Below are 27,775 nucleotides of genomic sequence, written 5' to 3'. Positions count from 1 at the left end.
GAGAATATCGATACATTTACATGCATTTGCATAATATGAAAGATCTTTTGAGAGATCTACACCATAAAGAAATCAACAACGTTTTTGAACATCACGCTTTTCAGTTTTTGTTTAATGCACTTACATAAGAAACAAATATCTTGTCTTCACATCAACAAAAAGTCAACAGCAAAGACATAGTTTCATCTCGTTCAATAGCTTTCTCAGCTGAATAGACAATGCATAATTGAGCCGCACCATGAGAAAACCAACATATTGCATTTGCGACCAGCATGAATCAAGACCAGCCTGCGCATCCACGCAGTCTGGTCAGGATCCATGCTGTTCGCTTTCAAAGCCTATTGCAATTAGAGAAACAGTTAGCGGACAGCAAGAAGGATGCGCAGGCTGATCTGGATCCATGCTGGTCGCAAATGCACTATGTTGGTTTTCTCATGGTGCGGCTCATATAATATCGTTCATATTTCAGAGTTTAAGAGATGTTTGTCGTGATTTGTACGATGTCTTGATGGCATGTGTCCGGTTATCAGAAGATCTCAGACATATGGTGCTTAACTGGTTTGGAAAATGTTTGCAGGCGAACAGAGGTAGGTGCAATTGTGTATTTGACTTTGAAAAAAAAAAATATTCAGTCATATACATGTTCTGGTATCACATTCAGACATGTGTTTCTGAACTGGTTTATGCATTACTGGAGGCAAATATTGAAAAGATTCTGGTAAACAGATATAAATAGATCCTGGAATTTTAACATGTGATTTGATATTGGTAAGAGGGCACACGGGCAGGCATCCATACTTGGGCACCAGTATTTGTAGACATTTGGAGGCAAAATAAACATAACCACATAGTTACTTTGAAAATGTTCATGCAACATTTAGTTTTCCAGTGCACGATGACTTGTATATGGGGTGTTTAAGGAAAGAAAGACATGACTGAAGTTTTTTTGTTTGTTTGTTTGTTTTTTGTTTTTTTTTTTCGAGGGAAGGGAGTGGGGGGAGGGGGGCGAGGGGGGCGGTAAACCACTTTTGTCATTACTAAATTTACAGTGCTAATTAAAATATTTTGTTAGAAACTGAAATACCTTTTCAGCTAAACCAGATTTGTGGTCTGCACACGAAGTGGAAGTTTTCAGTCCAGAATTTTGCTCCGATGGTTTTTGCCTCAACTTGTGCCACGTGCTTTTGCACATGTGTCGGCCATTTTCCGAACCAAACTGTGAAAGAATGTTGAAGGTCAAACCGTCATATTGTAGAGCTGATCCAAAATCAGACGATGAGAGGAAATCTATGTGGGTCCATGCAAGAGGTCTCTTTTTTTTATTTATAACCAAATTTAATTAGGTATATAAACAATTCTACTTTTTAAAAGGTGAAACTCAACTTGAAAAGAATGCTGTAGTTCAAGCGCTTATATAGCTACATATTCATATATTTATATAAAACATAATGAATTTAACAAATTACTTAAGTTGTATCTTAAGCCTAGCTTTCTGGCTCAGCAAACGTTGTTTACAATACCCGGCACGGCTAGAACCAATCCGTGACTCTAATTACATCCGCTGACGGTCCGAATGGTAAGAAATTAACACCAACCGATTTATTTCCCAGTTAATCAAAAAAGACTGAAAATGTAAGTTATTATGCAACACATGCAGTGCTTGTACATCACAGATATATGAGCCGTGCCATGGGAAAACCAACATAGTGGGTGTGCGACCAGCATGGATCCAGACCAGCCTGCGCATCCGCGCAGTCTGGTCAGGCTCCATGCTGTTCGCTTTTAAAGCCTATTGGAATTGGAGAAACTGTTAGCGAACAGCATGAAGCCTGACCAGACTGCGCGGATGCGCAGGCTGGTCTGGATCCATGCTGGTCGCACACCCACTATGTTGGTTTTCCCATGGCACGGCTCATTATGTCATAGCGGTGCGTTGCAAACGAAAACCAGAAAGAACAAGCAAATATTTTGTGTAAAGATGTAGATAAAAACATATCATGTCAGAATCCAAATAATAAATCGGAAGCAGTAATTTGCTCTTGGATAAAATCATTGTTATTCGTCCAAATGCTTATTATTGTATCACTCGGGCTGCGCCCTCATGATAAAATTCTCTAAGCAATGATTTTATTCAATCACAAGGTTGACAACGATACAACAAGCGTTTACAATTTTCGGAAAGCTGAATTGATATGATGAATAATTATTCTGCGGAAGAAGAGCTGTTTCTGTTTTATGTTTAATCATAACCCGAAAGGTGGCTTATATTTAAAACTTCAGCTATTACAAATAGTTTGATTTTCATTTTATATTTTTCACTTGAACGAGAAAGAATATAGATTATGAATAATAGGAAATCCATTCCACATTACACATAAGTAAATTTATAGTAAAGTAGGGCTATATAAATGTCTTTCACTCATGAACACCAGATTTTAATTTTCAGCTCGTGGTTTCGCAACGTGTGGAAATATTGCATCTGATGTTCACTGGTGAAAGCTATTTCTATCTTACACGGATGCAAATATCTTCCAAAACGTACTTTTTTGTTTACAGGGTTGGAGAAAGAAGATACATTCGTGCCTTATACTGAAGATACAAAACTTCCACAGCTAGAGACCTATTCTTTTATTTCCGAGTGCTTCTTCTTAACACATCAAGCTCTTCATATAGGATACAGTATTGTTTTCAAAATGTTGAAATTAAATAATGGTATAGCTAGGTTGCGAAAAATGTATGAAGAAATTAAACACGTATGTCCCAAACGTGTGATAGAACTGGTGAAGCAGCAACTCAACAGAGGTAGGAACCATATTGTTTATTTTGAAAAATATTGTACATGTAAAAAGGTAAAGGTAAAGGTCTTGTTTATTATAGTGTCACCCCTATTGAAAGGGCCAGCCAATTTGGCTTATGAGACACCTTTATTGTGCGTACCAATTACCTCCCAACTCCTACCACTATGCCAGGCGCCAGGCGGATAGAAGTCGGTAACCATTCATTTAACTAGCTCGCGGCTCACGAACCGGCCTTTTCGGAAAGAGTCCCATGACAAACACCCCCCGGACGAACGCTCCCCATGGGGCTCGAACCTTCGACCTCCCGATCCCGAGGCGGACGCCTTAACCACTGGGTATTGAATGTATTGAAAATTCAATCAAACATATTATCAATGAATATGCAGTCCTTGTGTTTAATCCAGTATCCAAATATTAATCAAAAGTTTAAGGCCAAGATACGTATCAACTGTGCGTTCCAGTTTCATTTCATGTTTTGTTCAAGGATGGCAAAGAGTTTTGCAAAATGTTGCAGTTTCAAAGGAAGGATTAAAGAATTCTTAAAACATCTTATATACATAATGTTTATTAGATGATATTGTTTTAGATGGTTTGTTACTTTTGCTTACGGCTGACTCTGTTTTCTCTCCAGAAATTTGCTGGTGGCTGAATATTAAAACAGCAATCACAGAGTACTGTCTCACCAAGATGTGCCTTAACTTTCATATCGCCACAGCATCATGGCTGGTCCAAGTTGCAACGTGCGATGACGTCACGGACTTCAAACCAGTGACACTTCCGTTAGATAGTAATGTGCCAAAATCGTTGTCTTACTTACCACAGTATATAATTACCAATCTGACACAGTGCGTCACTCCCCTAGATGTTTTCCAAAGTGTGACACTGTTAACCGTAAGCTGATTTTTACATACGTGTTTTATTCATTTTCAGCAAGAATGCTCAATGTTGCAATTAAAGACCAAAATCAGTTGTTTTATGTACGACTTACATGTAGATACTGATAATAATGTTTAACATGTTTTATGAACAAAAGTATACATCTGTATTTGTTTGCTATATGAAAACGTTGTAACGTTTTCTGTTTAACTTTATCTGCAATTGGACCTAGCAAATTTGTCTATACGGGTTGCAAGTTACCTTGAATTTATATTTTCATGTCAGTCCAACGTGGATGAACTGCAGCATTATATTACCCTGATACTGGTATATATGGGACGTCCAGATAGACTGGTCAGTTCTGACGTAAGAGCACAGCTGGCTGAAGCTCTGGAGGTTATTGTGCCATCCATGAAGGAAGACGGCACATGGTCAGATTCAGCAGAGTAATTAATTTTCACTGTTTACTTGATGGATAAAGTCAAAGTGTGTTAAATATGTTGGACTAAAAGAAAATTACTGATATTTTCTTTCTTACCCTGTGTTTCAATATCTTTCGGTTAAAGTACTCTTCAGTAAATCGTGTACAATATACATGTATCACATTATGAACAAATAACAATGTCCATTTTAAAAAAGGGTTATCCTTGGACTGATTTTTTAAATTTATTCAGTAGCCTAGCTTCTTATAAATACTAAGCATATCTAATAAAAACGCACATCAGCGATATTGAACGTTACCTGTAAAGTTTGTCAAACATATTTTGTCTATGTGAAGTATTAAAACAATTCTACAATACTATCTCAATACTTACTAGTAGTTCTTGTGTTGTAATTATGAGAAAAAATGTGTTTTCTAGCGGAAATGCGGAGAAACTGATCAATGAACACCCTCTGATAAAATATCTTGCGGAGACTCTGCTGTATGTATTTGTTAGTATAGAAATGACGGGACAAAACGTAGACGATGAGAAGAAATTCAACTACCGCAAATCCATGCACAAAGTTATACAATATATTTGGAAAATACCACTGCATAAAAACGCCATGAAGGTGAGTAATGAAATAGGATATAAAAAATGCATGCCATCTTTATACGCTCTCATTCTTCTTGTATTTTGCAAAGAAAGTTAGGTTTGAATTACATTTACTTTACATGTAAAATAAAAATGTTGAAAAATTTAGGATTTCACATTAGGTGAATATGATAATGTGAAATATTTTCAACTTTTTTATGAATAGATCCATGCATGATTTCATTTCTTTGCCAATTAATATGTATACCTGTGTAATTATAGCGGCTGTCGGAGCATGCACTGTCGACGATAGACAGCCCAGATCCTCCATTGTTCTTGCGGTTCTTCAACTTGCTCGTGAACGATGCCATATTTCTACTGGATGAGGCTCTTGATGTAAGAAAATAGTTCTGTACTACTTTTTGTGCGAATGATCAAATTCATATACTTTCATTGCAATTCATTTTGAATTTAAACCTTGTTCCAAATAAAAAATGTTATTTTTGTTTTAATTTAACACTGCTTGTTTATAGCACATGAAAAAAATCCGGGTACTAGAAATGGAGAGGGACAGTGGTGAATGGAGAAAGTTAAGCGCAGAGCAATACCGCGACAAAGAGAATGGGCTTAGAGGGCTTGGTATGATGGGCCATTACAGGAATATAATGGCGAATGAAACAATATATACCCTTGAAATCCTGACAAGGGAGATAAGAGGGATCTTCTGCCACCATGTGATGGTTGATAGAATTGCTGATATGCTCAACTACTTCCTAGAACATTTAGTGAGTGTTATAATAGAGAAATTTTATGAATTTTTATATGATAGCCTTATGGGTTGCTCTGTTCTTTAAATGTGGTCTTTCCTAATAGACTTCTTTCCTTGTTATCTCACTGGTGGTCGAAGTGCTCGGAATGAGCTATTGTGATCACTCACCGTCCGTCCGTCCACACTTCTTCAAAACGACATCTCCTCAACCTCTTCTGCGGAAGTTTATGAAATTTGGCCGGGATAATCCTTGTGATAGACCTTTATCAAGATGTTCAAAGATAATTTGCATGCAGAATTATGGTTGCCATGGCAATGGAAATGAAAATAATTAAGATTTTTTTTTCTGAAACCACCTGCCGGATTTCAAAATCATTTGTCAAAAATGTTTCTTGGGTAAATTTATTCAAATGTTTTCGATTCGTCAATGAACATGGCCGCTATAGGGTGGAATCACTTTTCCCTGGATGTACAAAGCGGGAACTTGGAAAATCCTATTGTCAGCAACTGTTTGTCCAATTTCGTACTGATTTTCACGGGAATGTTTCTTGTTTGACACTATTTCCGATTCTTCAAAAAAAGAAAAAAAAAACATATAGATAAAGTGGGAACTTAAAAAATCTTCTTGTCAGAAACTGCTTGTCCTATTTTCAAATACGCAAACATTCCTTGGGTGACCCACTATCAAGATTGTTCGAGTTATTCTGATTCGCCAAAGGGTGTGGTCACTTTTCCATTTATGTTTATGGGAACTTACAAAAACGTCTTGTAATTTATAAATAATCTATTTGATAATAAACTAGGTCTTACTGATCAAATCATAGAAAAACCTTGTTAACATTTTAGACGCCTTGATATTTTCTGCTTGAATTCTTCATTAAAGTCTATCAGATTTTTTATCTTTACGAAACCTAGGTCATCTTCAAAATGCATTCCGGAGGTCAAAACTGGGTCACAAAATTCAATCATAGAAAAAGCCTTGTTAACATTGTAGACGCCACATTTTTCTACCTTATCGTCATAAATGTTTGTCAATATATTTGTCTCTCTCAATGAAATCTTGGTAAAGCTTGAGTTTAATAACTAGATCACTAGGTCGAACGATAGAAAAACTTTGAAAACACTTTAGAGGCCATATTTTTGCTTGATATTCATAAAACTATTTTAGCATATTTGTCTGTCTCTATAAATGTAGGTCATTTCAAAACTGGATTGTCTAAAATAGATAAAAAAACTAGATCACTGGGACAAATCATACTTGCCACATTTTCTGCTTGATCTTAGACGACGATGCTTTGCTAAAATATATCTTAAACCTTTCAGACTTCATTTAACATAACCACTTTTCCTGATGTTAATCAGTGACTTGTATTTCTGAGAAAAAATGTCTTAAGACGTGTAGTATTTGCATATGTGCAGCATTATATAATTTCAAACGGACGTTATTTTGTTCTTGAAGGCTTTCATTTTTTCATGTTATCTGTTACCCTATTTCTACAACTTCAATATACATTGTGCATCTAATTTTACAGGTTGGTCCAAAGCAAAGAGACTATAAAGTAAAGGACAGAAAAGAGTACCAGTTTAAACCGGAACAGATCGTGTCTGATATTGCCCATATCTACGTTTACCTCGGAAAGGATGACGAGTTTTGCAAGTCAGTTCTGGGCGAGTCTAGGTCCTTCTCGCACAACCTCTTCCCGCAAGCAGTGACTGTTCTCAATAAAATTGGTGTGTCACCAGAGTTCATCAGCAGGTTTGAAGAACTTTCAGTGAAGCTTCAGGTAATATATTAGCAAAATAGTATCTGATATGTAATGTGTTCTGATTAATAGTCGAGACTATATTGGAACCATAAATAAGTATTTTTGTACAGAACTCTGGTTACTGCTGAATAAAACAATGAATTTGAAATTGAATGGTATAGTTTGTATGATTTATTGAATTTTATTCTATTCAGTTTTGCAAGAATGTTAAACTTTTAAAGTCTTATAATTTTGTTCTAGTCACTAGAAGGTGATCAGAAGCGTGAGGAGGAGATGATTGCAGACGCTCCAGAAGAGTTCCTCGATCCTATCATGGGGACACTGATGGTCGATCCGGTCAGGCTTCCTACATCAAACACTAGTATAGACAGGGCAGTGATCGCTAGGCATTTTCTGAGGTTATTTCGTACTCTTCGTTGTGCATTTATTAGTTTTCATTGTTTCTATTTATTCATATTCTGTTATTGCGTTCGTTCCAAATGTTATAGTTACTATTTAAATTGTTGCTCATCTCCTATCTGACCAGTGATTAATTTCGTTTTTTTGTTGAATTAAAAGCTTATTATTTGACATTTGTGACTTTGTTCAAACCTGGTTTCCATTGATTGCTCGTTTCAGATTTTTTATTTTTCTGTAATGTATGTGGTTAAGATGAATCGGCACATTTGCATAATAATTAATGGCCCAACGTGTTTTAGAAATGATATATTTACATAAATACGGAAATAAAGACGAACCACTTTTTCTCTGTTATGTGTTTCCAGAAGTCGAACCATCATATGAATGTTTTCAAAGAACGTTGAATCTGTTCTTCAAATGTATCAAATATATAAATAAGCAAATTTTCAGTTACTTTGCGACCGGTCACCGTAACGTTTCCCTTACATACAGTTTTATTTTGTCTTCCGCAGTGACCAAAGGGATCCATTTACTAATTTACCATTGTCCATGGAAATGGTGACTGCGGACACAGAACTGCGAGAGAAAATCGAAGAGTGGAAACGTAACCACTTACACAGAGAAAACAATGCATCTGAAAAGACCTGATGGAGTCAGTGTGTTTAAAAATGGCCAGTGAAATTGAATTAGATATATAAAGAACAATCACGCATTTCAAAATGCTTCGGATATAAACGCAATAGAACTAATAAATATAGACTAAAGTTATGATAACTTCTAGAGAGCCAGCCAATGGACTTATGCCTGAACAATGAAACATTTTCATTGTATGTGATACTGAACAATGAAACATGTTCATTGTATGTGATACAACTTTGAAATTTAATACAGACACATTGACAATAACAGAGTAATGTACGTGTCCACAATTACTAATTCCGAGCTAATCCTTTAACAAATTTTATCATTTAAGCATTAAGTACGGTAGATCGAGAGACAGAAAGCTTATTTGTGAAATTTAAGTTAACTGGTTTTGTGTATTTTGCGAAACATGTTGATGAGCAGGTGTGCCATTTAAACTAATCTGTGATAAAAGACTGTTTAGTTTTTTTTCTTCGTAAACGTAAACATGAAGATTATTTAACATGCATTTTACACGGTTACACTAGATAGGCCATATTGCAGCAATTCCAGCCCATGTATTACTATACCAGCATGCACATTATTTGACGGGTTTGTATTGACCGGGTTGACCGGAACCAGCCAGATGTTCTCGTTTTTTTATCGGTCTTGTACCAATTTTTATTTTCCACGACGGGTAATTTCTATGGCACTGCCACAAATGTCAGTAACACAATTTAAATGCTGAGTAGGGTTGTTTTCCAGGCAAACGAGATTATTCTTTGACATGTATCAAACCGTAATCCCATCTGTGTTATTTCAATGCCGCATAAAAGTAATCTATCCATGTTAGCTATAATACAGGATAACACAGTTATAAATCTAACATTAATCAAATTGTTTCCTGTGATTTTTTTATATTTCTAGACACTTGCCGACGTATATATATATAGGCAGCAGAAATCAGTCGTCCTCTTTCCGTCAGTAGCTTTATCAACATATTTTACATTGTAAGATTCTGCGAGTTTTAGCTTACCCCCCACCCTCGCAAAAACGTCTTTCTGTTGATAAACGTCACTGCAAAAAATGCCTCAGTTTTCACAGGGTATTTCTTGATTTCATCTTTCCATATTTTTCTTTTCAAATCACAAATCATACTCGAATCCATCTGCAGTAACTATGCAGATTTGTTCATGCCTAGAGGTGTGCAGGACATGAAAAGTACCTAGACAACTAAGCCTACAATAAAGTTTTAGCGGAGTTGTCTTCATTTTTATACATCTGTGAAACGGAACGTATTATTCACCAACCGCGGCGGATGGTTCAACTGGTGGCGTCCACAAAGTTGTCAGATCTCTTCAGCCAAATGTTCACAAAACTTGGTTACAGAGCTTATGGGAATAATATCTCGGCCAGGATCGATAAATGACTTGATTGTCCCAGAGGTTCTGGAATGATGGCGCCTGAATGACTAAAACGTGAAAATTGACAGTCTCCACTCTTTAATTTGAGAAGTTCCAGTATTAACCAGAAAACTTATCCACAATATTGATGGACATTATATCTCGGCCAAGCTTGATAACCAGCTATACCCGTTCAGTCACTCTGGAGTTTTACTGAATTACACACAAAAAAGCGAAGTTTGGCAGTGTCCGCTCTCTAACTTAAGCAGTTCTTATCCAATGTTCTCCAAACTGGGTCATTATTTTTATTGATATGACATCTCGATCAGTTTCGAGCATTTCAGCATTAAATATGACTGTAATGTAAACTCTTGCATGTTAACAATGTAACACTGTTTCCTCTTTTAATAACTAACAAGTCCAATGAACAAATGACAAAACAGTTTAACAGTAAGGCATATAATACTCCTCATAAAATAAACAAACGTGTTTGTAAACACGGACGGTTCCAAACTGAAGGGGGTCCATGCTCAAAAATAATGGCATCGCATATCCGTAGCCCTGACCAACCTATAAACCGGGCCAGTCTACAACACTGTTGACCCATTTAAACGAGGAGCAACTCGTTTACTAATAAACTTTGATAATGTGGCAGTTGAGTCCAATAAGTCCAGGGGTGTTCAAAGATAATCCTTCATAGATCTATTGTAAAGCAAATATTGGATTTACCTGTTTTGGAAAACAAACGGTGTCGATTGTATTGAGGTCAACTGCCACATTATCAAAGTTTATTAGTAAATGGGTCAACCGTGTTGTTGTACTTATAAAATAGACTGGCCCTGTTTATAGGTTGGTCAGGGCTACGATATGTATTGTATTTTGCCATCGAAATATTTCTATAAAATGCTTCTTCCCCTTCCGTTTAGATCCGTCCATGTTTACAAACACGTTTATTTTATGGACTGTATAAAAAAAATAAATATGAGCCGTGCCATGAGAAAACCAACATAGTGGGTGTGCGACCAGCATGGATCCAGACCAGCCTGCGCATCCGCGCAGTCTGGTCAGGATCCATGCTGTTCGCTTTTAAAGCCTATTGGGATTGGAGAAACTGTTAGCGAACAGCATGGATCCTGACCAGACTGCGCGGATGCGCAGGCTGGTCTGGATCCATGCTGGTCGCAAAGCCACTATGTTGGTTTTCACATGGCACGGCTCAATATTATGTATAAACTGAAACCGTACAAACAGTACAGTTTATAAACACAAACATGTTGATTACATGTTTACATACAGTACTATGAAGTAATTGTTCATAATTTTAGATATTGATTTATGTCTATATATCTACAAACAATAAACATCATGAAGACAATCAGTAGCAATGCACTGTTTTCAAGGTGGTAGCTAGGTGAGAGTTTGTAATCAAGGTTTTAGATATTTAAAAGGATAAATTATATTAATGGTATATCAAAAGAACTTTCTATTATATATATATATATAACACGCTGGATGTACACCAATGATACTACGAACATCTTTTAACATGGTATCAGAATTATAGAACATCTCGGGGCCTCCATGGCTGAGTGGTAAAGGTCGCTGACTTCAAATCACTTGGCCCTTATCAACATGGGTTCGAGCCTCACTCGGGGCGTTTAATTCTTCATGTGAGGAAGCCATCCATGGCTTACGGAAGGTCGGTGGTTCTACCCAGGTGCCCGATGAGATAATGCACGGAGGGGAACCTGATTACTGCATGACATTTAACTATGAATGTAGCTCTATATTCAAACTTAATTTATATATTTAGTAAAGCTAAATACAACTGATGAGGAATTTATACATTTGAAGTAAGTATCTAAAGATAATATTTTAGTAAAAGATGCCCATTGGATATCTTTAAACTTGATAAATTTAACTGAAAAATCAATAGATTACAACGATGTTAAAGCACAGCTGATGGTGATGAATTGATAGTTCCAGTTTTATTCAGCTTTTACTTTTTGGAAATAACCATGGCGCACCACTGGCACCAGTGGTGCACCAGACCAGAAAGAAAATGCCTCTGTACATGTTATACCCTACCCCTAGGTATTCTATAAGAACCATGGTCATAAACGGGAAAATGCACTAACCCATTTCAATCGTAAAACACAGCATATTGAACAAGCGTTAATTTATCTTGCATCGTGCACCAACACATTGTATTGCAGAGATACTCCACATATTTTATGCTTTCGTTAAAGTTACAGAAAAACTTGTGTGAACTTCCCTAATGAACATCCGGTCTAGAGGTCACAGCAGTGTGCACATGTCAGGCGGAATGTAAACAAACAAAAACAGAATGCAAAATATTCGCAGTTTAACAATAAAACTCGAAATGATGAATGAAATTCATCTTATATATGGTTTTGAATTTGAAGTTATACATTGGTATACGTGTAGTTAAACAACGACTGACATACATTTTCACATCAACCAATCGGAATGTGTTTGAAATCTAGACCTGAACTTCACTAGGGAAGTTCAACTAAGTTGTTTGTGTAACGTTGAAAAAACTATAAACTACGCGTTGTTTCTCTCAGATAAGAAATAACGAAGAAAAGTGACCAGTACACAATGGAAGTTAAATTACTACTTGTTCAATATCCACAGTACACATTTACCGAACTGAGCGTTTTAAGTATGAAATGCGCGATTGAAATTGGTTAGTATATTTTCCCGTTCATGACCATGGTTCTTATAGAATACCTAGGGGTAGGGTATAACATGTACAGAGGCATTTTCTTTCTGGTCTGGTGCCAGTGTGGCGCACCGGCCTTCCATAACATGTTCATATTTCAATACGTGATATTATCTTACAGGCAATCAACGTTTAATTCAATATTTGATACATATGAAAACAAGAGCTGTCGGAGGACAGCAACGCTGGACTATTCAACAGCCTTGTCAATTGAATGGATACAAAAGTTGAAAAAGGGGCATAATTTTGTAAAAATGCAAGACAGGGTTATGGAACATGCACAGTGATTATCAGCTTAAGACAGTGTGTGAAGTTTCAATTCACTCCGATCAGTGGATACTGAGATACCAGCTATACATACAAAAACTTAACCAAAAAAAGTTGAAAAAGGGGCATAATTTTGTAAAAAACGCAAAATACAGTTATTGAACCTATGCACTGCATGTCAGATCATGACAGTGAACAAGTGTGTGAAGTTTCAATCCATTCCCGTTAGTGGATACTGAGATACCACCTTACATACAAAAACTAAACCAAAACTTTTTAAGTCGAAAAAGGGGCATAATTTTGTAAAAAAGCAAAATAGAGTTATGGAACCTGTGCAGTGTAAGTCAGTTTATCACAGTGAACAAGTGTGTGAAGTTTCAATCCATTCCCACAAGTGGTTACTGAGATACTAGCTTACATACAAAAACTTAACCAAAACGGGACGCGCACGCCCGCGGCCGCCGACGCACGGGCGAGTCCAATAGCTCTACTTATTCTTTGAATAGTCGAGCTAAAATGAAAAACAAAACTTTAAATTAAATGTATTTGACAGGCGACGCAATGTTTTTATCAGAATATACAAAGTCAATAAATGTGTGAATGATATAATAAACTCAATGTTTTGAATATAGATTTTTGTGTAATTATACCATCAAATCTGTTCTAAAGACTATATAGACTAACCACTACACTGAGTATAAAAGTGGTTTTTATTATTCTATTTTAATGTCATTTCATAGGAGTTAAATGTCTTTTTATTTTCGAAGTTTTCTTACAAAAAATGATTGGAAATAAAGTATAAACAAGCTCCATTCACCATTCACCAGATATGAAATATAAAATGAAATATAAAAGAAATATATATCATAGTCTGGACTACCTAACCATTAGTTGTTTCCATTAGTTGTTTAAACTAAACATTTTCACATGTGAATATCAAACCGCCTGCGCATAAATACATTTTACAACGAATGTCTTTATATACACATTTGTACATCAAAATGACGAACAGTAGTACATCGTACCAGCTATTTGTTCATTTTTTTCAGTGTTAGTGTACGCAATAAATATATAAACAATTGAAAATACATGTATTTCAAAACTACTTTTATGTCAAAAAGTGAAGAATGATCCAACGTCGTTATTTTGAGTTTTGAGTAGTAACCGTTGTGTCTTGTAAGCATCACTCTCAGTCGGTAAGTTTAAACAACTGTAACTGTAGATTACCCGCATAGTTATTTGTGACAGCAAAAATAGATTTGTCCGTTGAAATACAGACTCTGCGTGGATAATCCATATCTAACTTAAACGATGATAGGATCTGACCTGTTTGAGAGAGCTGTACAATGGAGTTTGTTCTCATACTGCAAACTATGACACTGTCGGATGGACCTACTGCTACACCAATTGGATCTTTGATCTGGTCGTTCTTGACAACAAGTCTGGTGTTGGTTGCAACGTCGTATATATAAACAGTATGCTCGTACCTATCGGTTAGGATAATCTTCTCAGTACTCCTTATATAGTTGCACGCACTGGCGTTTAAAGAATATTTCTTATTGGGAAAGCTGATGCTAAAATCTTTCTCTTCTCCTGACATTGATACAATGCGAACAGGCCTTGTGTCATCGATAGCTCCAACAATAAAGTTTCTTTCATCTTTCAGACATATAGATGCATACTGTGTCTTAACTTTACATGTCCTTTTCAAAGTTATTTCATTTGATTAACTGACACGTAGAAAGTCTATCTTGTATTGATCACTTCTTGTTATCGCCACCTCCTCTTCAGATATAGCAACAACATTCTGTGGATGATACGATAACTGATATGATCCTACTTTCTTAAGCTTCTCATTGTAAATCAGACATTTCTTGTTTTTATTATCCATGGCAACCAGTCTACCATCTGGCAGGAAATCCAGTCCTGAGTATAACGGTTCATCGACATCATCTCCAGTCTTCTTCAATTTAATTGAAGTAATCTTCGTTACTTTAAAAATTGGTTCTACAGGTGCAACATATTTCTTAGCTTCTGGCAGGGTGTAATTTAATGTAAGCTTTCCTGGAACGTAATCAGAGATTGGAAGTGGTGGCAACTTTAATGTTTCATCAAATTTAAAGGAAGCGATAACGACCTCTAATTCTTGAAATTCATTGTCAACGCCCTTGGACAGTTCATTGGTCTGTTTTGTCATGGTTTGTTCTACAATAAACTGCTGTGGTGGTGTCCCATTCTGCAAAGCTGCATCAACAATTTCCAGTGACTTTGTAACATCAGCGATATGTTTCTCACCGCTCGATCGTTTCTTTGCAAGTTTATTAGTTACTTTAGCCTGAAATGCGTCAGTTTCCATGGTAACGTACACTTCCAAGTCGTCGAACATTTTATTCATGTCACCTCTCATTTTTTTAATTTCCACAAATATTGCTTTGATATCTTTACTGAGTTGTTCTTTCGATGATTCAGTGTGTTTAACAATCATCTCCGCCTTTGATTTTACTTCTTCCAATTTTGTCTTTAACTGGGAACCAGCAGGACGGGACCTCCCGGCAATCTTCTGTACTTCTAAGACGCTACGGCATTTCCGATGATCAACTATAGCACATGCACTACAGCAGAGCTGGTTCTCGTCTTGATAGAAAAATTCCAATAATTTACCGTGTTGTTCACAATTGTCCATTCCTTTCATATCAAAAGAAGATTGTTTCGATTTCACTTCTGTCGCATTCACTAACTTGTGATTTTTCATAAACGCATAAACTGTATGTGCCTTTGAACATTCATTGCACTGAAATTCGTCTCACTCTGAACAAAACACATCTGCTGTTGTATCAGAATCCTTTTTTGAACACGGCTGGCATAATATTTGTTCTTTGCGCCCAGGAACAGCATTGCCGTAACTGATTTTAGCTGAATTTAAGTTACCACTTTCTGCCATTTTAAACGTGTCTTGGCAAACGACTTCAAAATGTCGCGTACTTTATATTGATTTAACGTTTACATGTCTTAAATAACACAATGCTATAACGGATGGAATGAGGAAGGAAATTGTCGATATCCTTAATTATAGGTATGCTTAAAATAATTACACAAGCTTAAAGACGTTTATTCAGATATTTAATTTATTATTATAAGTGGTTGTCTTTACCTGTTCTCTTAGGCCGCGGCATGTTACAACAACTAATGGTTAAGTTGGGAATACAATTAATCTCTCTCTCAGTTTTGTACGATCAAATATTTTTCTATATTTTACAAATGTCTTCGTGCTATCGTCTCGACGAACGTCCAAATTTTGTTGATAAACGGACTCAATTGGCTTGATAAACGCCCTAAATCGTCTTGATAGACGCACTAAATCGTCTTGATGAACGCACTAAATTGTCTTGATGATTTGAATAAATCATTTTGATAATTTGACTAAATCGTCTTGATAAACGCACCAAATCATCTTGAATAAACTCACTGATGATTTCACTCAAACATCTTGATGATTCGACTAAATTTTCTAGATGGATGCACTAAATTGTCTTGATAAATGCTCTGAATCGTCTTGATAATATCAAAGCCCTGAGAGGACTATAGGGAAGCGTAGAGAAACCAGGCAAGAAAAAATTCCATCATTTTGCAATATTTCACTAAATGCTTTTTTTTTAACTCATTGAACCAAAAAGTAACCCCTGACCAAAGTTAGTAAAGGTTAATCAAATTACAATCTTTGACTTGACTCTAGATCTAATAGGGAACCAATGACTATGTATGAAGTCCGATCATCAGTAAAAGCAAACGAAGGCTTTAAGGTCGCTTTGACCTCGACACCAAGATCAATACGGGTTGTTTATGTCTTTGGCAAGGTTCTAAGAAAATCAAACTGACTAGACTGAAAGCAGGTTCGACAGACAATAATGGCAGGATCTTACAAAGTGAGATGTCAATGCATAAAACCAAGAGAATAAACAGAGAAAATGTTAAAATATTTATTTTCTAAACTGTGCAACAATTTAAAAAAAATCTTACAAAACTGTATAACAATTTTTTTAAAAATCTTACAAAAAAGTGAGATGCACTTGAAAATAATTGGGCCAGACTAGCAGCATATCAACAAAATACCATACGAGGGTTGGCAAGACAAGCATCATATCAGTAATATATAAGAAAAAGGCCCTAATGACATTTTTAATTATGAGTGACTACTAGTTTTGCAAATACTTTATAAAAAAATGTATATCCGTGATTTTCACGTTATAAAGATTGATGCTACCGACCACTTTATTTTTATCGGATAATATAGTTTACCGTGTGTTGGCCTTGATCACATGACAAATATTACCGCGTAATTTAAGTAGTTCGACGCGTAGACAAAAATCAATACATTTAAACAATTAACAAGTGTATCCGATCAAAACCACATTTTTTATTTGAAATTTGATAAGTGCATATCTAAAATAAATTGCATCGATCTGTTTACTCTCATATCTTTCAATTCCTTGTGAGTATTGAACTACTTTTACGATGCATGTATGGAGAAAGGTAGCGCTGAACCGGGACCATGTGTTCTTAGTCTTGGTCACGTAATAAATATTTACGTCGTAAAGTAGTACAACGCGTAGACAAAGTTCTTTACAAGAACTTATATTCCCTGCCATATTTTTTATTTACAAATTATAAGTGTTCACAATTATTGCATATGCTAAATAAATGGTATCGATCTGTTTATTCTAAGACCCTTGAATTTCATAGAAGTACTGCACTACTTTTATAGCGTATGTATGGAGAAAAGTAGTAACGGCATTTGTAACTACAATTTCACCAATGTCGGTATACGTACAGTTTGGCGACTTTGGAAAGACTACTCTTCCCAATAAACACACTAAATCGTATTGATAAACGCACTAAATTGTCTTGATGATTGGGCTAAATCGTCTTGATAATTAGACTCAATCGTCTTAATAAACGCACCAAATCATCTTAATGAACGCACTAAATCGTCGTGAAAAAAAACCCGAGCTAAATTGTCTTCATGATTGCACGAAATCATCCTCATGATTGGACTAAATTGTCTTGATAATTGATAAATATACTTACCGGTTATCATCTTGATAATGTTCTTAATCATTTTGATAAACACACTAAATTGTATTGATAACTGCACTAAATCATCTTGATTAATGCTTTAATTCGTCTTGATAAACGCACTAAATCGTCTTGATAAATGTTCTAAATCGTCTTGACAAACGCACTTAATCGTCTTGATAAACGCACTAAATTGTCTCGATGAATGCAGTAAATCGACTTGATGATTGCTCTGAAATGTCTTGATAAACGCACTTGATCATTTTGTTGATAAACGTTCTAAATCGTCTTGATAAACACATATCTCGCTTGGGGATCGAACGCACGGTGTCAAGAGGGCTGGTTGTGAGCGCTTCCGTAAGGACTAATAGATAGTTGCAATCGATTTAATACCTACCCTTTTTTCAACTTTGAGTTTTCAGAAGTACTATAAGTACACAGTACTTCTCTGCAATCATCTCTTATTGTGACTATTGTCAGCCGTTGTAGTTGTCAAAATCTATTTACATATATTAAGTGTATCATAATTAGCATTGATATATGGGCAATTTGTATTAAATTTTATTACCACAGGTCATTGTCAATAGTCAGTGCCATGATCAGAGATGGTATAATATACTTCTTTGTCCTGGATGTTAATTAATGGCGTAGTATGATATGATATAGAGTAGTTCATATTTGTCAAATTTCATTTGTAAAATTGTGTTACATATACCGCCATATAATCATTGTCAGTAGCCATTTTCTGCAGCTATTGTCAGTCGTAGTCATTGACAAAGTTCTATTTACATATAAATTTATTACAATTAGCGTATATGTGTATATATATATATATATATGCGTGTGTGTGTGTGTGTGTATGTTGTGTATACTTGTCAAATTTCATTGTAAAACTATGTTATATATACCGCCATATAATGTATCACGTGTCCTCTTGGGTCTAAGACCTTCTGGAATTTATATGAATAAACTTGTAAACTTGTAAACTTGTAAACTTATTTGAAAACTTAGAAGACAAAAACTTAGAAAATGCTCGCCCATATGGTAAATAAAACGACACGCACGCGCACGCACACGCTCAGACACGCACACGCACACACGCGCGCACGCGCACACGCACGCACGCACTTTGCGTTAATGCAATTTATTACGTTGTTGTGTACAGCCACTGGTGAACAGACATGCCGACATGCCGTCATTATCTAGCTTAAACAATATTTAGAAAAGAAAGAATTTGCAAATAGTTATTGTAGATTTAACTACGATATTATTATTTGTGTTCATGCTCAATGCGTTTCAAACAAACTTAGTTGTCAAAATGTTTAATTATATTTTTCCTTGTCAAAATACATCATGAATGTATTGCAGATGAAGCACGAGAAAAGCACGCGAGTGTTGATTAATTTATGTCCTTGTCCGAGAGCATACGTATTCATCTGTTGAATAGATTGATGGAAGCACCTGGGGAATGTTGCATTGACACGGACGGGTCCTCTTATTGAACACTATTTACTTAGCATAGCACTTGAAATACTAAGTACTATAAAGTACACAGTACTTCCCTGCAGTCATCTCTTATTTCCATTTTCTTTGTGTCGTGTGTCGTGTCGTGTGTCATGTTGAATGTCTTGTGTCATGTCGTATGTCGTTTTGAGTTGTCGTGTGTCGCACTAAGAACGAGGCACACGGCATTCAACGCGAAACATGATAATGTACAACGACACTCGACATTATATCGCGCAAATGTCGCAAAATTGTCGTATGTCGAAGTAATTTATTGAGGGTGACACACGACAATCAACGCGACACACGACACGACGCACGACATTCAACGCGACGGACGACAATGTACAACGACACACAACATTTTAACATTTGAATGTACTCATGAAACTGAAACTGATTTATTTGATTAAATGCACATTTCTATACAATGACATATTCAATGGCATGGTACATTAATTGACCCTAAAATAATAATGATAAAATTTAAAAAAAAAACTCACATAAAATTAAAAACTAACACCTGCTGTAATCGCATATAAAACAATAATCAATAAGATGAAAACAATGCCATGGAGACCCTGAAATACAGTGTCTTAAGATTTTTTTTAATGTTTCAGGTAATTTACTTTTGCGTTTTGCTAACGACAGTTTATTTCACAGTATTGGGCCAATTGTACAGAAACATCTTTCACTTGAATGGAACTACATTCCGATTTTTCTGACGTTCTCAAACCTTGCCTAAAAGCAGTTCTGTTAAATACAAAGGTGCTCTTCCAACGTGACAGCTATACATGAAGGAAAGTATCTTGAACTCAGTCATTGCTTTCACCGGCAACAAATGTAAGTCATACAATGCTTGTTTGATCCTGTCAACTTTTCTCCTGTTAAGGACAAGTTTTGCACACATGTTTTGAATACGTTGCATCTTACGCACTTCACTGTCAACTATATCCGCATACAGTGTGACATTGCAGCAATCTAAATGTGCAATAAATTGAGATTAAACTAAAATTTCATCGGCTGCTTTGGATAAATATTTTCGGATGTTCTTAGTTCGTAAGTAATTCAACATGGTTATACGGCATTTGCGATTTACTAGGACATGATGATGTCAAATTTTCATCAAGAAATGCACCAAGATATCTCATCGTGCTTTCACGTTTGATATCATCACCAGCAATATTAATCGAATTTGTAAAACATTTGTTTAATTGAGGTCTGCTACCAAACGTACAAAAGTCTGTTTTTGAAGTGTTCATTTTCAGTTTGTTTCTATTCATCCAGTCAATGATTATAACTGCGAATCGTCCGGGATCTCCGACCGCTAGTGATTCTGCGGAAGCAGATTTGGGACGAAAGTTTTTATTTGCTATATGATGACTGCACTCAATCATCTTGATGATTCGACTAAATTTTCTAGATGAATGCACTAAATTGTCTGATAAACGCCCCAATTGTCTTTAAAAACATACTAAGTCGTCTTGATAAACGCACTAAATTGTCTTGATGATTGGACTAAATCGTCTTGATAATTAGACTCGATCGTCTTAATAAACGCACTAAATCGTCTTAATGAAAGCACTAAATCGTCGTGAAAAAAAACCGACCTAAATTGTCTTTATGACTGCACTAGATCATCCTCATAATTGGACTAAAATTGTCTTGATAAATGTACCTACAGGTGATCATCTTAATGAATGCTCTTAATCGTTTTGATAAACGCACTAAATTGTATTGATAAATGCTCTAAATCGTCTTGACAAACGCACTTAGTCGTCTTGATAAACGCACTAAATTGTCTTGAGACGAAATCTACGGAATCTGATTAGTGCCATATTGAATGTCGTGTGTCGCCCTTTGAACGCGACACATGTCACAACGCACGACATTGCAACGCGACGGACGACAATGTACAACGACAAACGACATTTTAACATTTGAACTTCTCATTGTCGCGCTAGGTGTTAGCAAAACTATTGCAGTATTGAGTGTCGTTGTTCATTGTAGAGTGTCGTGTTGTGTGTCGCGTCGAATGTCGTGTGTCGTGTCGTGTGTCATGTTGAATGTCGTGTGTCATGTCGTGTGTCGCGTTGAGTTGTCGTGTGTCGCACTTTGGGAATGACATCAAAAAGAGTTCCAGCGTAGGTGAGATAGAGCCATGGACCAAGGCCACTGCCTTTTGGCACACTGCATTTAATCTGGCGGTCTGATGAGTATGCATTGTTGACCTTACAAGTGCGAGGCCTTAAGTAGGAGTCTACCCATTGAAGATCTATTTCACAATTGCAATTAGGGCCGTGACTTCCTGTTTCTCCATACCACTAAGAAGATCATAAACCAACCGAAGTAGCGCAGATCCACAGGAGTGATATTTATTATATGCAGACTGGTTCTTAGGCAAAAGACTGTTCGTTTTATCTTTAGAGAACAGCTTTCTCAATAAGTTTTAACAGAAATGATAAGTTACTCACAGGATGATAGTTGGAAAGCTCTATGTAAAGACCTGTTACTTTTTTAGCAGAGGTCTAATAATAGCTTGTTTGTATTTCACAGGAAAAACACCTTGTTGCAATGAGAGATTCGCCAATCCAGTGATACTAAGGAGAAATTCGTCTACGTGTGATTTCAGAATACGTGCTGGCAAAATATCTAGCTAAAAAAAGACAAAGTATTCAATTCACTGATGAGTGTTTTCACTTCATCTTGGGTCTATTCATTAAAATTGTCTTAAGTTTGTACATCACTTATTTGAGGTTCAAAGTTTTGGTATTCATTTAGGGAATGGCGTATTTGTGAGATTTTGCAATGAAAAAGTCTACAAATTTTTCTACGAATGAATTATTAGACTATCCTTGAGGCAATGGATTTTCAGATTTAGTACCAATTAGTTCAGACACTAATCCATACGAAGTCTTGGAATCCCCTTTAGCGTTATCTATCTTTTCACTGTGTTTCTTTTTTGACGTTTGATTTCAAAATTGTATTCGTTTCTTACTGCTTTAAACGACTCAGACTGAACTGTTTTACCGTAACGCCTTCATGTACGCTCAGAATTTCGAACTTGTTTTGTTTTAAGTGTTGCAAATTTTCATTGAACTACGGTTTGGGTGCTCTCTAAATTATAGTTTTCTCTTTTAGAGGAGCGTTCTTATTCAGGACATCTTCTGTTTCCGATTCAAACTCATTCACAAACTTGTTGATATTCTCTGAATCGACTTTTATTGCTCTAAGGTCACCGGAAAATTCAGATTCCTTCAGATTTTTTAATTTTCTAAATTATAGGCTCCTACTAGTAATAGCCTCTTTTCTAGCATCTAGGAGAACTTTAACAACGCAGTAATTAGATAAAAATGGTCCAGGCTTATATTTCTCTACATGAAAACCATTAAGTGACTCAGTTATGACTAGATCCAAGCTATGCCTCCTGTAGTATGAGAACTGAAATCAACATGTTGTTCCAGGCTCATATCTACCTGGGAGTTATTGAAGTCAGTGATAGTGTTGTGCAGCTGAAAATCGGTATAATTCTTTTGTAAAAAAATAATCTGAATAAAAAAGTATACAATGAAGATTCAATACAGAAATTTAATAACTTTTGTAAAAGACCAGATCAACGAAAAAAAATGTAAATATTTTTAATTATGTATAAGTTGCAATTCTTTCAATTCTTTGTTTTTATGACAGATGTCAAAACTTTATTGTTGTCTCAGCTTTGACACATTTATGCACTTTGGTATTTGATAGTCCAGAATGTGCTTAAAGGCTTCAAACGTATCTATGATAAGATCTTTGTGATCGTCTGGATAATTTAAATGTTAAGACTTCCTAACTGATAATGTGTTGATTGCTGTCAAAACTTGTTAATATTTTAAATACTTGTAATTTTATTACCATGTACGCTTTTTTGAATTTGATCGGTTTATACTGTTAATTACAGTCACAATAAGGGTCATTTTCATTGGTCAGTTATTATATGTTGAGAGCGAATATATTTTCAAGTCAGCAGATTTTTGAAGAATAGATTTGGATTTCCAAGTAGAAACATCGTGGTTTTCCACTAGAACACTAGAATTGTTAATATTTAAATCTTTTTTCTAATTATTATATACTACGGATAACCGTGTGAAAATTGTTATTTGTTGACTGTGTGGTTCTCCACCGAAGAAAAATAAAGAAGATAATCTGGAACTGTGTTTTATCATTTGGACATAATAAGTAATTCCATGGTACCGCAGAATTAAAACATTCAATAATACCCATCGGCATCACAATAGCACAGTTGTCACTGCGAATCTGCAAATTGAAATGATCCATTTAAGATTTGCAACACCACCACATTTTTTTTCTCAAAAAGAAACGCTTAATTTGTAACCAGTGTGGTTTAAATCAAAAGTTTCAAACTGATGTTGCTTCTCGTTTAAGTACCAAGTTTCAGTCAAAAAAAAGCGAAATATATTTTCTCATCCCTGAGGTATTGGCCCAAAAATCATCTTTGTTCACAACACATCTACAGTTCAGAGAAATGCAGGATACATGTTCGCTTATAATTTTGTACTGATTGCATTTCTTAGGTGTATTACCTAAATAAAGCAGTGTAAATCATGCTGATAGTATAGTAAATAGGCAGAAGTAATAAGTTTTATTTCCGATTTTCGTCAGTCCATATTTTGTTGTATATACGTATAATATAGGTCAATCTCTCTCCTTAAACATATATTTTCTGGTTGTTTTGACATACTTTTTGTATGGAGTTAGGTTGTGTTCAGTTCAGTAATTGTTGTGGGCATGTCTAACGGAAGAGGCCAAAACGAAAACATTAAAATTCGACAAATATATAATACTGTATTTCTCGTGTTTTCATGTCGTCGGGGCGAAGTCACGACAACACGATACCACGACAAATAAAGAGCGCCAACACGACATATTCAAAGCCGCCAACACGAAAACTCGGCGAATAAATATGTCGTGTTTTCGTGTAAAATGTGTCGTGATTTCGTGTTTTCGTGTTTTCATGTTGTCGTCTTTTCGCCTCGCCAACACGTCAACGTGACATGGCAGAAATTAGCCAACATAACTGTTTTATTTCCAAAGGTTTAATCGAAAACATGACTGGAAAAAATATGAAATGTATTTTGTATGAATCAACGTAAGTAAAATCATTTATAGTGAAATGACGAAGATTTGGTGAAAATAATCCCAACTCCACCATTTTGATCTCGGGCATTTCGATTGTTTCTTCTAATTTATTGGTTATTATTGCTTAACACTACCTAGTCTTACTTGACCAATGATACTACATTTCAAGTCAATGCAGGGACAAAATTTCTTTTTTCTTTTACTGTAGGTGCTGACAGTATTCACCAAACTTTCTCGGCGTATTGTTAATACGAAGTAAAATATCCACTTCCAATATATTTTTTCATATTTTTTTAACGTTTGGTAAGACTGTCTATAAATCATTTACCTTATTCTCAACGTTACAAATAAGATATACATTAATATTTACACGTAAAGAGCTATTATTTGTGATAACTTGCAATTAGATTCCAACCAAGCTAGCCGATCACATGTAAGTAAAGACTACTGAATTGCATAAGAAGATATGATGCGGGTCTCTGGTGGGCCTCCGATGAGCTTAATTCTTACATTTTGTAACTACCTAAAATCATTCACAGTGATGTAACATCGCGTAATGCACGTCACGCATCCCGTGGCAAAAATTATTTGATGCTTATTTGTAAATACACGAAAGAGGCTTACATTATATTGTCATCTTGATGACTAAAATATTTGATGGTATATATTCACTCTGTTTAAATTTCAAGAATAAGCCATGTTATGTATACGCACATCATTGTTGTAATATATGTCTTTCCTATGACGAGAAAGTTGGTTACTTATTCCTTATTCCTTTTTCGAATAAGGAATAAGTAACTAGGTACTTTTTGTTACTTATTCCTTATTCAAATGCGAATAAGTAACAGACACATTAACACCAGATAAAGTCTCATCTCCTACAAAAACGTGTTCTGAACGCATCTCATATCTATTTCGCCAAGCAAAGATAAAAGTCGAATAAGAAACAAGTAACTGGATTCATTTTTGTATAAGGAATAAGTAACAAAATAACGCCAGTTACTTATTCCTTATTCGAGTTTTTTCATTTCTCGGAGAAAACAATATGACATGTGAGTAGGTCTTAAAGTGAATAATTAAATCATGCTGTAGAAAAAGTGAACACGAAGACACTTTATTTTGTTGTAAATTTGTCTGTTACTTATTCGCGTTTGAATAAAGAATAAGCAACAAAACGAATCCAGTTACTTATTCCTTATTCGACGTATATCAGTTCTCGGCGAAAACGATATGACACGTGTTCAGAACACGTTTTGTAGGTGTTATAGTGAGTAATAAAATCAAGTTGAAGAAATGATGAACGAGATGAGGTGTTATCTTTTTTATTCATCTTTTACTTTTCCAGTTCTAATTATTCGACTTCTGCAATTTTCTGATGAAAGAAAAATATCATGTGTTCAGAACACGTTTTGTAAGTTGAAAAGTGTGTTACTAAAACATATTGTAAAAAATGGTGAACGTGATGAGACTTAATCTGGTGTTTATTTCTCTGTTACTTATTCACGTTTAAATAAGGAATAAGGAATAAGTAACAAAATGAAACTAGTTACTTATTCCTTAATTGACTTTTAATATTTCTAGGCGAAAAAAGACATGGCATGTGTTCAGAACACGTTTTATAGGTCTTATAGTGAGTAATTAAATCATGTTGACGAAATAGTGAACGCGATGAGACTTTTTTGTTGTTAATTTGTCTGTTACTTATTCGCGTTTGAATAAGGAATAAGTAACAAAATGAATCCAGTTACTTATTCCTTATTCGACGTATATCAGTTCTCGGCGAAAACGATATGACATGTGTTCACAACACGTTTTGTAGGTCTTATAGTGAATAATTAAATCATTTTGAAGAAATGGTGAACGAGATGAGACTTTATATGGTATTAATTTGTGTGTTACTTATTCGCGTTTGAATAAGGAATAAGTAACAAAAATGAATCCAGTTACTTATTCCTTATTCGACTTTTATCATTGCTTGGCGAAATAGATATGAGATGTGTTCAGAACACATTTTTGTAGGAGATGAGACTTTATCTGGTGTTAATGTGTCTGTTACTTATTCGCATTTGAATAAGGAATAAGTAACAAAAAGTACCTAGTTATTTATTCCTTATTCGAAAAAGGAATAAGGAATAAGGAATAAGTAACCAACTTTCTCGTCATGTCTTTCCTGTTTATTAACCAAAGGCAAGCTATTGACGATATTTGCAAATAAACTTTGTTGTCGTATAAGTATGAAGATAAAACAAATGAAAAAAGACACCTTACATGCATATGTTATATATAAATTATTCGAACTATTCCAGCTGATTATTTCCAAAACAGACCAACAGCTCCCGTGAAGGTAATGTCAGGTTTCAATTGTAATCTCTGAGACAGAAAAGGATATTCAACTCAACATAAAAACGTAAGCACTAAATATGAATTTGAAAGTTCCTGACTGGCAACAGACATTAATTAAAACTGTTTTCATTAATTTCACATGTGAACGTGAGAAAAGAAACCATAAATGGAAAACTTAAACATGGAAAGTATGATTAACGATCTAAATTGTTTCATCACATGCCACACTTGTACTAGTGGCAGTAACTAATTTCAGCATTTTCTAATACATGTGCCGCAACACTTTATCAGCATGTGAATAAAGTATACAATATTAATTGGTTTTACACAACAGTCATTAATACTTGCATGTTTTGCCTTTAGGTTATCAATTTACCACAAAAAGACACCTGGCATTTCAAATTAAATTTAAAAAAAAAGAACGAAAACAACGTAAGAAGGACACGTTTTAAGGAAACAAGACAGAGTACTAGTCACAACATGGTACTAAGAACTGTAAACAACATAAATAATAACAGCATAGATGCGTAATTCAGCAAAACAAGGACGATGCGCAATTTGGCTAGAAATATGGTAAATTCAGAACTATTCGCGAGACATTTATTTATGCTACACACATTTTTAAGCTTCTTGCAAAATTGATTTTTGTGTGATGTCTGCTGAACAATAGATTTGTAGCTAAGAAAATGTTGCAATACTTTTTGTTTTGTACTTACCATGACCAGTATATAGTATACACTACAACACCAGAAATAAACTGACAGACAAATGTTTATAAAATCACCTGGGTGGCGTATGTTGACAATTGATTTGGTTTTCTTGAGGATGAAATATAACAAAATCAGAATCTCTAAATTCAGTTCATTTTATATATTTGCACGCATACCAAACATTATATAAGTAAATATTAGTTTAAATCAACGAATTGTCGAAAAAAAAAAACACACACACAACATATTTCAGTATTATCTAGAGGCAGCATACGATTGCAGCAATTTTGTACAGTATGAAAACATACTAATAAATTATTTTAGTAAAAATGTTGAAATTAATCGT

The 27,775-nt window shown here is 35.2% G+C and overlaps 1 protein-coding gene across 3 annotated transcripts in view; it reads left to right on the top strand.

Moving 5' to 3' along the window:
- The window catches only part of LOC123563504 (ubiquitin conjugation factor E4 A-like), a 316,583-nt gene that overhangs the window by 12,696 nt on the left and 276,112 nt on the right, over window positions 1–27,775 (top strand). For 2 of the 3 annotated variants that reach the window (XM_053532419.1, XM_053532408.1), the window contains exons 11-21: window positions 470–587; window positions 1,093–1,308; window positions 2,557–2,802; window positions 3,430–3,689; window positions 3,960–4,120; window positions 4,535–4,727; window positions 4,973–5,086; window positions 5,224–5,475; window positions 6,992–7,243; window positions 7,466–7,623; window positions 8,137–9,177. In XM_053532419.1, coding sequence (XP_053388394.1) covers window positions 470–587; window positions 1,093–1,308; window positions 2,557–2,802; window positions 3,430–3,689; window positions 3,960–4,120; window positions 4,535–4,727; window positions 4,973–5,086; window positions 5,224–5,475; window positions 6,992–7,243; window positions 7,466–7,623; window positions 8,137–8,272 — 2,106 coding nt within the window. In that variant the 3' untranslated portion in view covers window positions 8,273–9,177. Of the gene's footprint in view, window positions 1–469; window positions 588–1,092; window positions 1,309–2,556; window positions 2,803–3,429; window positions 3,690–3,959; window positions 4,121–4,534; window positions 4,728–4,972; window positions 5,087–5,223; window positions 5,476–6,991; window positions 7,244–7,465; window positions 7,624–8,136; window positions 9,178–27,775 lie in introns of those variants that run through there. The other variant, XM_045356341.2, reaches the window with a different exon arrangement.

Source organism: Mercenaria mercenaria, chromosome 2, assembly GCF_021730395.1.
Source record: "Mercenaria mercenaria strain notata chromosome 2, MADL_Memer_1, whole genome shotgun sequence".
NCBI lineage: Eukaryota > Metazoa > Mollusca > Bivalvia > Venerida > Veneridae > Mercenaria > Mercenaria mercenaria.
Note: the sequence above shows the minus strand (reverse complement) of the source record. Positions and strands in the feature narration are given on the sequence as shown.